The sequence below is a fragment of the Microtus pennsylvanicus genome, chromosome 22 (assembly GCF_037038515.1).
Source record: "Microtus pennsylvanicus isolate mMicPen1 chromosome 22, mMicPen1.hap1, whole genome shotgun sequence".
NCBI classification, from domain to species: domain Eukaryota; kingdom Metazoa; phylum Chordata; class Mammalia; order Rodentia; family Cricetidae; genus Microtus; species Microtus pennsylvanicus.
In genome coordinates, this window is record NC_134600.1 from 1538590 (window position 1) to 1555623 (window position 17034).

Sequence of the window (17034 nt, forward strand, 5' to 3'; positions counted from 1 at the left end):
GAGGGGAGATGCTCTATCATGTACAAAGTTCACAGTGAGCATTGTCATTAGGAAGCTTCTGATGGTGTTTTCCATCTGCTTTGTGTTATCATGACAAAACACTAGAGGCTTGATGATTCATGAAGAAAAGAGGTTTATTCCGGCTCCTAGTTTAGAGGCTAGGTCACATGACTGTCCATCTGGTGAGGACCTCCTCTCTGTCCTGGTAGCTGACAATGGCTCATACAGGCAGGGAAGAAGCAGGAGCTGAGGAGGGGCCAGGCATGGAAACGCCCCCATTTCCCCATCTCAGCGTCCATCCCCACTCCTCACTTCTGGCTAGACTCCGCATCTTTCAGTTGACACCACCACCCTGGGGACCAGGCTCCCCGCAATCACCTTTGAAAGGAGCTGCATTCAAACCAGCTCAGATGAAGGAGGCAGGCGTCTGTGGGGGCCCTGAGTGCAGACAAAGCTCTCAGCCAGGAGCCCAGAGAGAGTTCCCCTGCACATCCAGATTCCCCAAGGGCTTAGGGTTTGTCCTTGCCACAGTGTTCACACTTCAGGCAGTGGCGGACATTGTAAAGTGGAGTTTTCGGTGTGCTGGTTTTGGGAGACTCCAACTCAGAGAGTTTCAGGATGGGTAGTTTTCTTGGGTTTTGAGCGAACTGTTTGAAACAAAACATGAGGAGACCCTCCTAGGCTACCCCAGGTTAATGGAACGTTGCCAGGTTTAAAAACCTCCATGACGCAGATTTCCAGGATAATAAAAACTACATCAGAATTTGATTCTTTTTTAATTTTATTTATTTATTTTTGAGACAAGGTTTCTCTGTAGCTTTGGAGCTATCCTGGAACTAGCTCTTGTAGACCAGGCTGGCCTCAAACTCACAGAGATCCACCTGCCTCTGCCTCCCAAATGCTGGGATTAAACGCGTGCACCGCCACCCCCTGGCTCAGAATTTGATTCTAAGTTTTGTTAACCCTGTTTGGTGAAAACCTGCACCCTAAAATGTAACCATGCAATAACCTAATCACAGAGAATTACTCAAAGTAGAAAACCATGCTTGGCAAGCTCAAGTCAATGCATGCTGTTTGTTCATTTCCTCAGAGGCGCGAGGTTAAGACACATGGATGGACCAAGGCGTGAATGTTGAAGGGTCATCTCTGGGAATCTAAAAAGACCAAACAAGGAAGGTTCTTGTTAGCAAGTGTTATTCCACGAAAAATGTTATGATCTGAAGGCCATCGGAAAACAGAACTAAGTTGATGTCAATTTTTCTTTTTATCAAAGTTATATATTTTTTCATATTTACTTCAACCATCCAGTCACAGGTTTATCTTATTTTTTAAAAAAGTATGTTTTATGGTTTATTTAACTTTATTTTATGTGCATTAGTATGAAGGTGTCAGATCCCCTGGAACTAGATCTTCAGACAGTTATGAGCTGCCATGTGGGTGCTGGCAATTGAACCCAGATCCTCTGGAAGAACAGTCAGTGTTCTTAACCACTGAGCCGTCTCTCTAGCCCCCACAAGTTTATCTTCTTAATACATATCTCACACAGGTGCTTGTATTTTTGAGGTAGGGTTTTCTGCAGAGTTGAGGTTGGTCTTGAATTTGTGATCCTTCTGCCTCAGCTTCCAGAGTGTGGGGATTACAGGTGCCTGGATTTTGTCCTTTCTGTTTGCTTTTGGTGTCAGGGATGGAATCCAGGGCCTCTTGAATGTGCTCTGCTGCTGTGCTATACCCTAGCTCTTACCCTCTAAACTGCTAATGTTTGGGGTGACCCAGAGCCATGTTCAGCATAGCAGTCTCCAGACCACACCGTGCTACCGGATTTTATACCCATGATTCACTGGGGCTGCAGGAGGCAGGGCCATGAAGAGATGTTTTCTGGGCCCATCCTGCGCGTAGGTTTTGCAGTTGGCGAATAGAACTGTGTCCTATCTAGTACCTGGTAACACGGCACGGAAAGGTGTGCCCAGAAACCTGGTCATTTCCTTTCAATTACTTCTATGTGTTTGCTTAACGGATACTTGCTGTGTCATTGAGCAGGCCAGAGATCTTGTAAGTGAGGTAATGAAAGGCCACACCAATTGCATTTTGATACAATATTTAGAGAAGCAATCAGCCACATCCCCTCGCTATTAGCGCTCTTTTTCTTTAGAGCCTGAAGCAAGCCAGCGCTTGCAGACATTTGGAGGAATGCAGGAAGTGGTGAGTGAAGGCCAGAGGGGAATTTTCATTGGGAAAGATGGACGTGGCTGTGATGTTGTCATGGTTACCATATTCCATATCCAGAACACTGAAGTCCACCCATGGGGTGAGGACCGTGCAGACGTCCCTTACCATGTCGGTAAACTGATCCGTGCAGCTCATACGAATCACTTCAGGTGTCGCCGGGCTGTTCATGGGGAAGGTGCCACTCATGCCTCTCTCCCTGCGGGCAGCCGTCACCGCGTCGTAGATGGCAAACAAGACCGAGGACCCCAGGAACATTCCAGCCTCACCCAACCCCTGAGAAAAGCATACAAAGTAGTTAGAAATGCAAGATGCATTAGGTTTAGTTTACACACACACACAGACACACACAGACACAGACAGACACATAGACACAGACACAGAGACACATAGACACAGACACACACACATACACACACAGAGACACACAGACACAGACACACACACACAGACACAAACACACACAGACACAGACACACACAGACACAGACACACACAGACACAGACAGACACAGAGACACAGAGACACATAGACACAGACACAGAGACACATAGACACAGACACACACACATACACACACAGAGACACACAGACACAGACACACACACACAGACACACACAGACACAAACACACACAGACACAGACACACATAGATACAGACACACACACACACAGACACACACAGACACAGACAGACACATAGACACAGACACAGAGACACAGAGACACAGACACACACACATACACACACAGAGACACACAGACACAGACACACACACACAGACACACACAGACACAGACACACACAGAGACACACAGAGACACACACACAGACACACACAGACACAAACACACACAGACACAGACACACACATAGATACAGACACACACATACACACACAGAGACACAGAGACATACACACACAGACACACACACATACACACACAGACACAGACACACACAGACACAGACACACACATAGACACAGACACACACACACATATAGACACAGACACACACAGACATAGACACACACAGACACACATAGACACACACAGACACATACACACACAGAGTCACAGACACACACAGAGACACAGACATACACACAGACACACACACACCTCTTTTCTGGCTTTATCACTGGAGTTATCTGAGTTATTGAAACAAGAGGGTTCTTATGAGGACACCTGGTGAAAATGCCCTTGCAAACAGGAAAGTGGGCATCCAGAAACACATGCCTTCCTACCGAGTGGAGCCCGGAAGACCACGCCCTTCGTGCCTTTGAGGGTACCTGCCTTTTCATTAATTTTTTCTCTTGCGGTGTTGGCGGCAGAACTGAGGCCCTCGTGTTGGCTGGGTAAGTGCTCTACCACTGAGCTACCCCCTGGGCACCCAGATTGTTTGCCTTTAACTCAAAGCCCAGATGGAATGACCATAGTAGAGGGTGAAGCAGTTGGCTGTTCTCACGCGGCCTCCTTGGCACCCACTGGGTGTGTTTGAACAAACGGGGTGAGGGCATCATGCGTCGAATGATTCACCAGTGAGCCTTAAAACATTATTTTTCTTTATGCACATGTATGTGTGCCTGTGTGTGGCTATGTGTATGGCTGTATGAGGATGTCTGCAGAGGCAGGAAGAGAGTGTCCGGTACCCTAGAGCAGTGGCTTAAAGCATGGGGTCAATACCTCGAGCACCAGCGGCTGTGGACATGCAGAGTGAAGACCCAGAGTGGAGTCAGCTGAGAGCCCACCCCGGTTTGTAAGCGTGTGGGAGAGACTGCAGGGAGATGAATTCTACAGGACAGGCGTGGAGGCTGCCAAAGAGGGAGATGTGAGATGCTGGACTTTGCTAGTGACCGCGGTCTAGTGGACCATGATGCCCAGAGACTTCTCCGCAGACCTCGCTGGATTCCGGATTGTTTCGTGTTTCGGGGTTAAGACCCCACTTGTGTTGAAGAGTCTGTGAGATCACCCCTCTGCCTCGGGGACTTACAAGTCAAAGGAGAAAGCAACTCCGGAGGCCCGTTTCATGATCTCTTAACACAGGAGGCTGTTATGGGCTGAATTCTGTCTCTCTTTAAACACGTGTGTTCAAACATTCTCTCAGTCCTTAGAATGCGGCTGCGTTCAGAGATAAGGTCTCTGAAGAGGTGATTAAGTTAAAATGAGGCTCTTCTGTTAGACCCTTGTCCAGTGTGAAAAGGACACAGAAGGGAGCCGGACACAGATTGGCACAGGTGACCATCAGTAAGTCAGAGAAAGTTGGACAGAAGAAACCAAGCCTTCCCATGGGGACTTCAGGGCCACAAACCTCGACGTAAGCCTCCAGGTTGTGGGATTTTTGTTAAGGACAAATATCACTGGGGTTTGCTATCTCCAGTGAACAGAGAGCTCACCCTTCCTTACCTTGGACGAGTAGATGGCTATGGGGTTTCGCGAGTGCACCAGAGAGACGTACAACTCTTCCGGTATCTCGGTGACGGTGGGGATCTTGTAGTCGTCTGGACCCCGAGAGTGGAGCACACCCTCCGGAGAATATTTCAGCTCCTCTATGGTGTAGAACCCCATGCCTTGGACAAATGCTCCCTCCACCTGTGGGCACAGTTTTGTGGGTGTGAGGTCTATGAAATCGACAGAACAGAGGCTCTGGCGGGAATGAAAGCGGAGCTCTCCGAGTCACAGAAAGTCACTCTCAGAAGCCAGCTCGGCGGCAACTTTGACCAAGTGTCCCTAAGAAGATGGTGCCGCCATCTTGCCTGGCTTCATTCTTTGGGCCCTCACGTTGCCTCTTTGGTCTCCCAAATCCTGTTAGCACGTTTCCTCTTGTCTCCAAGTCTGTACATGTGTTTACATGTTCTCCTGACTGTTCTCACATAGGCCACCTCAACATGTCAACCTGGAAAACTCCTGTTCACCCTTCAAGTTCCACACAAACAGGGCCCACCTCTCTGAAGCCCCTCCCTCCCTCCCTTCCTCCCTCCTTCCCTCCCTTCCTCCCTCCCTCCCTCCCTCCCTTCCTTTCCCTTCCCTTCCCTCACTTTTTCCTCTCTCTCTCTCTCTCTCTCTCTCTCTCTCTCTCTCTCTCTCTCTTGGGTACAGTTTTCTATGTAGCCCAGGCTGACCCCAAACTCACAATCTTTCTACAGACAGAAATGACAAAGTCCCTTTGGGTGTATCTTGGAGTCACATACCTGTCCAATGTCCAGGGCAGGGTTTATGCTGAAGGCAGCATCCATGAAGATGTCGGTCCTCAGGAGCTTCACCCAGGGAGGAAACAGACAGCGGACAATGTTATTTACTGAGAAGGGATTAAGAAAACAGAAAAACAGAAACCCAAGATTGTGTTATTTCCAGTAGACAACACACCAGTGTTTGTGTGCCCCTGTGGGGCACGCCAGCATCGTTCTACCTTGTGAGCGCCCGTCAGGCAGTCAACTTCAACCTCAGAGCAGGCTGCGCCGTAGACATAGTAGGGGTAAGCGTCACCTTCCTCCTTCTCCCAGTCCATGTTTGTCTGGTAACCTCTGTGAGGAGAAGACAGAAGAACAAAGGTGTTTTCCCCTCAGGGGTCTGCTTACGATGTGGCTGTGGGTGACAGGGCAGATGGGATACAGGGGTCTGCCGTGGAGTTGGAGGCCTGCTCTCCTTTTCCCTTGAGGAACTGGATAGCTGGGGCTTGAGATAAACTTTTTTCTTTTTTTATATATTTATTTATTATTTATTATGTATACAATAGTCTATCCGTGTGTATGCAGAAGGCCAGAAGAGGGCACCAGACCTTATTACAGATGGTTGTGAGCCACCATGTGGTTGCTGGTAATTGAAAGAACTCAGGACCTTTGGAAGAGCAGGCAATGCTATTAACCACTGAGTCATCTCTCCAGCCCCCTTGAGATAGACTTTGAAGAGACGGATGGTCTGGTGTCCGGTGCTGAGCTGGGCCATGGGTGTGTAGGATGGAGCTCCACAATTGTGGAGCTTCTCGGTTGGTAATGGCTACCATGCCAGGATCTTCTGTGTTGTGCCCCCCCCCCCCGCGCCCATTCTTTCCTCTCCCTTCCTTTCCTACTCAAAGGATCCTATGAGCCATAGACTTAATACCAGTCGCGCACGATGGTTGCCCAAATACCATACAAGTCGGATAAAAGCACCATTACTTGAAATATCCGGTGGCCGAGAGGCTGATGGACTCTTCAAAGGCTTTTGCAACCTGGAAAAGATGATCCGTCTCAAAGAAATAGAAGTCTACGGACAGTAACAAAAGCACCTTCCATATTGGACTTGCTTCTGGCTTGTACTAAGGTCTGCCCTACAGCCAATCCTGCAGCATAGGGGAGCAGCCCTGGTGGGTTGTATTTTAGAACTTGGGCTGCTTTGTGAAGTGCTGGCTCTGAAATGAAGTCAGATCTTGGTGAACACTCACACACCTCCTATCATTCTGAAAAGGTGGAAGAAAACGCCAAGCTCTGGATGGGTGCTCCCTCCCCCTCCCCCACCCCAGTGCATGCATTGGGGACTTTGACCCATGTGTGTGGCCTTGCTCTTTCCTGGCTGGGGTTGTAAAGAGGACACTCACCCATTCCTTCCATTTTCCCTTAGGGTTTTTCCTGATGATGGGACGAAGACGGTCCAGGAGAATTTGGCAGGCGTTCTGAAGAGGGAGTGTTTAGAGGACGTTAGAAATCGAAAGCACAGGGAACAGGAAAATTTCAGTGATTCAGGGAGATTTTAACGGTGGTTATTTCATAGACTTGGTTTCTGTCTCTTGTAGGATTTCTTAAGGAAAAAGTCCTGTGGCATTGACTGGAGGTTAGCAGTGTTGTTTAAATGTGAGCTAAGTAGAGGATCCTTGAAGCTAAAACTCTTTTTTTTTAAGAATTTATTTTTTTAAAAAATATTTATTTATTATGTATACAATATTCTGTCTGTATGCCTGCAGGCCAGAATAGGGCGCCAGACCTCTTTACAGATGGTTGTGAGCCACCATGTGGTTGCTGGGAATTGAACTCAGGACCTTTGGTAGAGCAGGCAATGCTCTTAACCACTGAGCCATCTCTCCAGCCCACCGAAGCTAAAACTCTTTTGTGTATATTTACACAAGCAAAACAATGAGTGTGCACATCAGTCTACACACTAATAATATGATGAGTGTGCACACCAGTCTACACACTAATAAGATGATGAGTGTGCACACCAGTCTACACACTGATAAGATGATGAGTGTGCACACCAGTCTACACAGTAATAAAATGGTGTGTGTGCACACCAGTCTACACAGTAATAAGATGATGAGTGTGCACACCAGTCTACACACTAATAATATGATGAGTGTGCACACCAGTCTACACAGTAATAAGATGATGAGTGTGTACACCGGTCTACACAGTAATAAGATATTGAGTGTGCACACTATTCTATACAGTAATAAGACGATGAGTGTGCACACCAGTCTACACACTAATAAGACGATGAGTGTGCACACCAGTCTACACAGTAATAAGACGATGAGTGTGCACACCAGTCTACACACTAATAAGATGATGAGTGTGCACACCAGTCTACACACTAATAAGATGATGAGTGTGCACACCAGTCTACACAGTAATAAGATGATGAGTGTGCACACTATTCTATACAGTAATAAGACGATGAGTGTGCACACCAGTCTACACACTAATAAGACGATGAGTGTGCACACCAGTCTACACAGTAATAAGATGATGAGTGTGCACACCAGTCTACACACTAATAAGATGATGAGTGTGCACACCAGTCTACACAGTAATAAGATGATGAGTGTGCACACCAGTCTACACAGTAATAAGATGATGAGTGTGCACACCAGTCTACACAGTAATAAGATGATGAGTGTGCACACCAGTCTACACAGTAATAAGACGATGAGTGTGCACACCAGTCTACACACTAATAATATGATGAGTGTGCACACCAGTCTACACAGTAATAAGACGATGAGTGTGCACACCAGTCTACACACTAATAAGATGATGAGTGTGCACACCAGTCTACACAGTAATAAGATGATGAGTGTGCACACCAGTCTACACAGTAATAAGACGATGAGTGTGCACACCAGTCTACACAGTAATAAGATGATGAGTGTGCACACCAGTCTACACAGTAATAAGATGATGAGTGTGCACACCAGTCTACACAGTAATAAGACGATGAGTGTGCACACCAGTCTACACACTAATAAGATGATGAGTGTGCACACCATTCTACACAGTAATAAGATGATGAGTGTGCACACCAGTCTACACAGTAATAAGACGATGAGTGTGCACACCAGTCTACACACTAATAAGATGATGAGTGTGCACACCAGTCTACACAGTAATAAGACGATGAGTGTGCACACCATTCTACACAGTAATAAGATGATGAGTGTGCACACCAGTCTACACAGTAATAAGACGATGAGTGTGCACACCAGTCTACACAGTAATAAGATGATGAGTGTGCACACCAGTCTACACAGTAATAAGATGATGAGTGTGCACACCAGTCTACACAGTAATAAGACGATGAGTGTGCACACCAGTCTACACACTAATAAGACGATGAGTGTGCACACCAGTCTACACAGTAATAAGATGATGAGTGTGCACACCAGTCTACACACTGATAAGATGATGAGTGTGCACACCAGTCTACACAGTAATAAGACGATGAGTGTGCACACCAGTCTACACAGTAATAAGATGATGAGTGTGTACACCAGTCTACACAGTAATAAGATGATGAGTGTGCACACCAGTCTACACAGTAATAAGACGATGAGTGTGCATACCAGTCTACACAGTAATAAGATGATGAGTGTGCACACCAGTCTACACACTAATAATATGATGAGTGTGCACACCATTCTACACAGTAATAAGATGATGAGTGTGCACACCAGTCTACACACTAATAAGATGATGAGTGTGCACACCAGTCTACACAGTAATAAGATGATGAGTGTGCACACCAGTCTACATAGTAATAAGATGATGAGTGTGTACACCAGTCTACACAGTAATAAGACGATGAGTGTGCACACCAGTCTACACAGTAATAAGATGATGAGTGTGCACACCAGTCTACACAGTAATAAGACGATGAGTGTGCACACCAGTCTACACACTAATAAGATGATGAGTGTGCACACCAGTCTACACACTAATAAGATGATGAGTGTGCACACCAGTCTACACAGTAATAAGACGATGAGTGTGCACACCAGTCTACACACTAATAAGATGATGAGTGTGTACACCGGTCTACACAGTAATAAGACGATGAGTGTGCACACCAGTCTACACACTAATAATATGATGAGTGTGCACACCAGTCTACACACTAATAAGACGATGAGTGTGCACACTAGTCTACACACTAATAATATGATGAGTGTGCACACCAGTCTACACACTAATAATATGATGAGTGTGCACACCAGTCTACACAGTAATAAGATGATGAGTGTGCACACCAGTCTACACAGTAATAAGACGATGAGTGTGCACACCATTCTACACAGTAATAAGACGATGAGTGTGCACACCAGTCTACACAGTAATAAGACGATGAGTGTGCACACCATTCTACACAGTAATAAGATGATGAGTGTGCACACCAGTCTACACAGTAATAAGACGATGAGTGTGCACACCATTCTACACAGTAATAAGATGATGAGTGTGCACACCATTCTACACAGTAATAAGATGATGAGTGTGCACACCAGTCTACACACTAATAAGATGATGAGTGTGCACACCAGTCTACACAGTAATAAGACGATGAGTGTGCACACCAGTCTACACAGTAATAAGACGATGAGTGTGCACACCAGTCTACACAGTAATAAGATGATGAGTGTGCACACCAGTCTACACATTAATAAGATGATGAGTGTGCACACAAGTCTACACAGTAATAAGATGATGAGTGTGCACACCAGCACACACACTACAAAAATCAAAATAGCGATACTAAATTGAGAGTGGATACTGCTTTGCTGGAGCTGAGCTGTGGAGCGTGGGAAAGTGCGGGCGTCTGAGCTGGGTGTGCCAGCTCTGGGCCGGTCGCCAGAGGACAGATCAGCTTTCCTTCCACTCTTGTTTAAATGGCCGTGAGTGTCTCATTTTATATCTCATTACGTTTACTTTTAACAAGCAAAATAGTGTCGGTTACACGTGCACCCCATCTATACCCCTCCTTGCTCTTGGTTCCTTATCTCTTTATTTCTAGTGGTTTCTGTCTAAATTTGCTTTAAAGTAAGGATTTCCTAATGACAAGATAGATAAAAATGTCGTGTTAAAAAAGGAGAAGATGTAAAACTGGATACCAGTTGATACTAATATATATATATATATATATATATATATATATATATATATATATGTGTGTGTGTGTGTGTGTGTGTGTGTGTGTGTGTGTGTGTGTGTGTGTATCAATTGAAAAAAGCCTATTATTTATTTATTTATTTTGGTTTTTCGAGACAGGGTTTCTCTGTGGCTTTGGAGCCTGTCCTGGAACTAGCTCTGTAGACCAGGCTGGCCTTGAAGAGATCCGCCTGCCTCTGCCTCCTGAGTGCTGGGATTAAAGGCAGTTTGGAAACTTCCCTTTCCACCCAGGTGTGGTTATTCTGGAGATATGGTCTTTGAGGGAGACCATGGACGCTTTTCTAGAGTTTGGGAGTAGAAAGGGAGGAGCTCACAGCTGTGATCACTAACAGTTCTTGGCTGGAGGTGACATTCGTAGCCTCAGTTTTCCAGAAAAGGAAACGGGTTCCTAAAAAGATGAACTTTTTGGCCCAAACTCTTCATGAAGCCAAAATGGGACTTCCCTGCGTTGCCCTGTCATCCTGGGGCAAGGGGGATTCTGACAGAAGGCAAAGGGAGACTCTTGAGATAAAACACGGGTCATGGTCAACAGCCCATGCAGAAAAAGCACCAAACATCCCCAGAAACCTTGACACGGAGCCTCGGTTCTGCCAGTATCTGCGGAGCGGGCTAGAACTTGACTCCTCGTTACTTCCGCCTCATCCTCCCAATAAAGAACAAGTGTAACGGCGCCGGGTGGTGGCGGCGGCGGCGCACGCCTTTAATCCCAAAGAACAAGTGTAGCTAGGCTCCCTCACCACTGTGGTTGGCGGTTGAGAAACGAAATAAAAATCACCTGGACGGCCTTCCCATTGACGTCTGTCCCCAAGGAGCCCGCGGTGAAGAGAGCGTTGGGCACCGTGACGGTGCTGGTTTCCGACAGGTGCACGTACGACTGTGGGATGTTGAGCTCGCGACTAGCCACCTGCCGGAGATGGAAAGAGATAGCATTTGCTTTATTGATCTGAAGCCCCCTTCCAAGTGAAAAGCTGACATCTTTGTAGAGCCAAGCGTGAAGCCTGGCTGCCTTGTTACAGGGACAGACACCGAGTCTCGGTTTTAAATGGCACTGTCAAGGACAAACTCCTCTTCTGAGACAGAAGACTAAAGAGCTTTTCCGAGCCTCCTTGGGTGCTGGCTGTGGGGAAGCCACGCAATGGTATGGCCACGGCATGCAGGGTTTAGAGGGTACGAGGAGGTTGGCGTGAAGCTCTGGGTCCACTGTTCGGCTTGTGCCTCCTCCTGCTTATCTACAGATGAGTTAGCAGGCTGCTGTCCTCAGAGACACTTCACAGGCTGTAAGGAAGTACGGCGGCCAGAGAGGGTTCTGGAACACTGTGTGGTTTTCTAGTTCTAAGAACCTTATCAAATCATGTTTGTTTTTAAGGAATTTGTCTTCTCTCTATTTCTCACGGGGAAGTTGTTTCTTATTGATGAGCATTTTTTTTCATACACATTAGAAACCAACTGACCAACCAATCAACCAACCAACCAACCAACCAACAAACAAACCAATCAACCAAACAACCATGTTTTGGGCTGGCAGGATGACTCAGTGGGTAAGGATGCCAGCTGCCAAGCTAGACAACCTGAAATCCATAGGGTAGAAGGAGAGAACTGATTCTCTAGCCACTGCCTTCTGATCTTCACTGTGATGATGTGCACGTGCACGCACACACGTGCACACGTACTCTCTCACACACTCACATACACGCTCACACAGAAACACATACTCACAGACACACACTCATACACACAGACACACACTCACAAACATATACACACACTTTCATACATAGACTTGCAACACTCATACACACACTCATATACAGATTCCCATACCTATGCTTACACAGACTCATACACTCACACACTGATATATGCTCGCACACATGCTCATACACATATACACTCACACATTCTCTCTCACACACACTGTATACACTCACACACACACTCTCATACATATGCTTACATACGCTCATACACACTCACACACACACTCATTACACTCACATACACACTCACACACACACTCATTACACTCACACACACACTCACACACACACTCATTACACTCACATACACACTCACACACACTCATTACACTCACATACACACTCACACACACTGTATACACTCACATACACACTCTCTCACACATACTCATACACACTCACACACCTATACACTCACACACACACTCACACACACTCATATACACTCACGCATACACACTCTCTCACACACACATATACACTCACACACCTATACACTCACACATACACACACTCTCTCTCACATACACTCATACACACACCTATACACTCACATACACACTCACACACACTCATATACACTCACACACCTATACACTCACACACATACACACTCTCACACACACATATACACTCACACACCTATACACTCACACACTCTCTCACACACACTCACATACACTCACACACACAACGCCAGGAAGTCAGTGGTTTAGGTGAACATCTAAGGCTGTGGGTTTGTGGGTCTTCACACACATGCCTTTACGCTGTGTGACCTTCTGTGCCCCATCCACCTGCCATATACACGTCGAATTCAGATGTCATACCCAACAACTGCTATCTCACATCAAGGCAAAGAAAGGAAAGCTTCCCACTGTGATGACCTCGTAGGGAGACGCTTTGAGTGATCTGGGGGACAGTGGCCGGCCCTGTGAATGCCTAAGTAGGGTGTAGACTCTTCCCCCTCCTTCCCCCACCACTCACTTCAAAATAGAAGGTGCTTGGCTTGCCCCAACCTCCAAGCAGATTGGCAGCGGTGCCTGCAGCGAGCTCAGGTTTCAGCCTCACGGTGGTGAACTCTCAAGAGCTGAGGTTTTCACCAGGTGAAGGGGTCATTGTTAACGGAGGATCTGAACAAACACCTTATTGCTTGAGTTGTTGCCACACGAATTGAAAAAGTTTTATCTTTGGAGACTGATATTTCCCCCCTCCAAAGACCCACGGACTCAATTCTTTTAGTGCAGGAAGAATGATATCAAATTTCCTTTGTTTTAGCTCCCTTCCCTCATCCCCTTGCATTTCTGCATCCCTGCAAGATGGAATGAGTCTTGCGATTGGCTTGTGTGTGTATTGTGTGGGCTCTCTCTGACTCAACATGGGAATAACCAGCCTGGCGCCTGCACGATCCAATGCTTCACAACGGGGAGCACAAAGGCTTGCCTCACCTGAATCATTTTGGTGTACAGGCCTTGTCCCAGCTCACAGCCCCCGTGAGTCAGCAGAACCGAGCCGTCCAGGTAGATGTGGACCAGAGCGGCGGCCTGGGAGAAACAACCATCGCACCAGTTTGGAAACCGAGAAGAGCCGAACACTGTGGGTTTACCTGAGGTTGCTGGATGAACCACGTCCTTTGGTTGAACCAGCCTCTCGTCTCTCATTGCCGATAAGAGAGCCGTAGACAACCCCTTGCAAGACACCCTGGTTCTGAAACCATCAACCTAGGTGTGTGAATGTGTTTATTTCCCTTCCCTCCGTCCTTAGCACCTGTCTCTTCAGGGCCTCAACCTGAACCATGCTTTACTGTTCTCTCTTTAACTTGACATGCCCGACTGGAACCCAGACGAGTAAATTTCCAGGCACACTCCTTCGGGGTGCCGGAGGACCTGGAGATGGTTTCTGCTTCCCAAAGGCTTTCTTTTACAGCGATGGTGGGGGAGGAACAAGTCTCCCAAGGCAGTATAGCCTGGATACCCAGGTTTAACAAGCTCTCCCATGTGATGTTAACGATGGTCAGGTTGGGGACCCATTGGCTTAGCCTGCATTCTTCACTTTGTCCATGGGGGACTGGAAGCCTAGAGAGGGGGCTAGCTGGCCAAACCCAGGTGCCTAGCGCACGAGAAAGTATTAATGGGGGTTGAAAGCGAAAGATCAAGGTAGAACTTGAACTCCATGAGAAGCCAGTCATGGTGAAACTAGAGAAGAGGCAAGAAAGGGATCTTTTTGTTTATCTGAGTTCACTCTTGAAACTTGGCTTGACTTTCCAGTGCTCATGTTTGGGTGTGGCTTCTCAATGGATCTCTCCACCAGGACCTTACTGTGGATGCTTTCCAAGGCCCTGCATACTGCATCCCAAACGTCTGTCCCAATATCCATGGGCCCAGCTCTCTCCTGCTAAAGGGAACTAACTGCCCTTCATTTCTTTGTCTCCAGTGAGGGATAGCACAATTGCTTGTCATTCCCTTCCTTGTGCATGAGCCCTTTTCAGAGGGCCAGGCATTTGGAGACGGAGTTTGTGGAGGACGCAGCTATTCCGCCTTACCTGATTGTAGAAGGCCATAGGCATCCCAATGCTATACTTCATGGGGATGACAGCAAGCCCCCTCTTCTTCCAATAATTCTTCTTGTTAAATTCCTCTGCAGCCTGCTTCCTAGCATAGAACGAGGACTTCTCCAGACATTCCTTCCAGCATCTTCGCAAGGGCTCCGGGTTAAATGTCTGCTTATAGGCTGTCTTGCTAGTTTGCTTGTACATGTTTATTTCTTTAACCTAAAAGGTGAGAACATGCATGCGTTTTTGTTACATGTCTGATATGGAGAAAGTCTGTCTAAAAAAAAACCCTCAAGAGTCAGGCGGTGGCGGCACACAGCTTTAATCCCAGCACTAGGGAGGCAGAGGCAGGCGGATCTCTGTGAGTTCAAGGCGAGCCTGGTCTACAGAGTAAGTTCCCGGACAGCCAGGGCTACACAGAGAAGCACTGTCACAAAAAACAAAAACAAACAAACAAAAAGCAAAAAACTAAAAAAAAAAGCTCAAACCCCCAAGTATATAAATATGCAAATGTATATGTTAACAATGATAACAACAATTAAAAAGCCAACAGAGACTACCAACAAATACCTCATGTGCTCCAGGCTCTAGTTTAAGTTTTAATTACTCCCAATTATTCCTACTTGACCTCTTTAGAGTCTTGCCCATGCCAGACTGGACCTCATCCACTAAGTTATGTCTCTGTCTCCCTTCAAAGCCTTCAACTGTGGCCGGATGCTGCACAAAAGGCTGCGATCCTCCTCCTCAATTTCTGGTAGAGTTTCACACAGACTCTGGACTGACTTTGGCAGGATGGGACCATATACCGTGATGTAGATAGAGGCCTGAAAAGTGTTTGTGGCTTAGGGCATGACGCTTACCTTGGGACCTCTGCAATACCCTCCCTCCGTGAGAGTGAATCTGGGCTAGCTGACTGAAGGATGAGAGACTGGGGAACACACTTCTCAGATGAGACATAGCCAGATAAGCCAGTCAAAATACTCATCAGAAATGTCAATAAAGCCACTTTTGAACCATTGAGCATCCAGTGAGCTGGTCCAGACCAAAAGAGCCCCCAAGCGATTCACAGAATCAAAAGAAATGATGCCATTGCTTGAAGCTACAGGCTTGACCCTACTACAGTAGAATGTGTTAACTGATCATGAACAATGCATTGTATTTTCTTGAAACTATACATAGAGATTGGAGGAACTCGAGATACAGCCCAGGCCGTATATCCAGGGCTCTACTGGCAGGGTTCCGATCGCTCACCTCTTCAGGGAGCAGGTTACATTTAGATGCCACCGCGGTTACGTAGGCTTCGACTACCACTGTCGCCTGAGGGAAGCCGAATCCTCGGAAGGCGGTGTTAGACGGTAAATTAGTTTTGCAAGCCCTGCCCCGGCACCGGAAATTTGGGATAGAATATGCATTTTCAGATTTCAGCACAATGAACTCTATCACCTGGATTGAAACAAAAATGAAATGTTTCCTCTGTCATTGAGATCTCAAGCCTCTGACTTGAAGTTTATCTTCAGCTCAAACCCTTTGCAGAACCGGTTAGCTGTAAGACAAGGGTTTGTGCAGCTAAGGTAAAGACCACGGGCTCCCCTGCCCCCCCGGAAGGCGTATTTACCATCTCAGACTCATCAGGGGTGCACCCTCCATTGATGTAATACTCCACGTCAGCCGCCTTGATCTCCCCGTTATTCATGAACCCGATCTGCAAAGGGGTACGAAGAAGACAACTTTCTCAGCAGTCTTTCCCGGCAGTCATACTGTGCCGGGCACAGACACCCACCACCACAGCTGTCAGCCTGTGCCTAGACCCATGCTGACCATAGGCTGTGACAATCGCCAGGGAAACGTTATCCTAAGGCGACCCAGGAGGGTCTGCCTGTTTTAGGCAGCGTTCCAATCTCCCCTTTAAGAGGTGTGGCATCCAGACACAGTCTTGGCAGAGGACAGGTTCTTAGGCAGACTGCTGAGTTTGTGGGTCTCACTCACTTTGTATTTCCCCAGGAGCGGGTGTCGGCCGGCGGTTATCAGCATATCAGCGCCACGCTCTAGGATAAAGCGGATTGGGCGGCCAGTCCTGTGGGAAACAA

General features: G+C 47.0%; 1 protein-coding gene across 1 annotated transcript in view; it reads right to left on the minus strand.

The window, feature by feature from the left end:
* Positions 1-850: 850 nt before the first annotated feature.
* LOC142839799 (aldehyde oxidase 4) overlaps positions 851-17034 on the minus strand; it is a 54405-nt gene continuing 38221 nt past the window's right edge. Inside the window, exons 23-35 of the mRNA XM_075956116.1 lie at positions 16934-17021; positions 16563-16649; positions 16199-16390; positions 14939-15166; positions 13845-13940; positions 11418-11546; positions 6805-6879; positions 6386-6438; positions 5638-5752; positions 5420-5485; positions 4635-4820; positions 2332-2499; positions 851-1154 (exon numbers count right to left, since the gene is read on the minus strand). Of these exons, the coding sequence (XP_075812231.1) occupies positions 1101-1154; positions 2332-2499; positions 4635-4820; positions 5420-5485; positions 5638-5752; positions 6386-6438; positions 6805-6879; positions 11418-11546; positions 13845-13940; positions 14939-15166; positions 16199-16390; positions 16563-16649; positions 16934-17021 (1537 nt within the window). The 3' untranslated portion in view covers positions 851-1100. The remainder of the gene's footprint in view (positions 1155-2331; positions 2500-4634; positions 4821-5419; positions 5486-5637; positions 5753-6385; positions 6439-6804; positions 6880-11417; positions 11547-13844; positions 13941-14938; positions 15167-16198; positions 16391-16562; positions 16650-16933; positions 17022-17034) is intronic.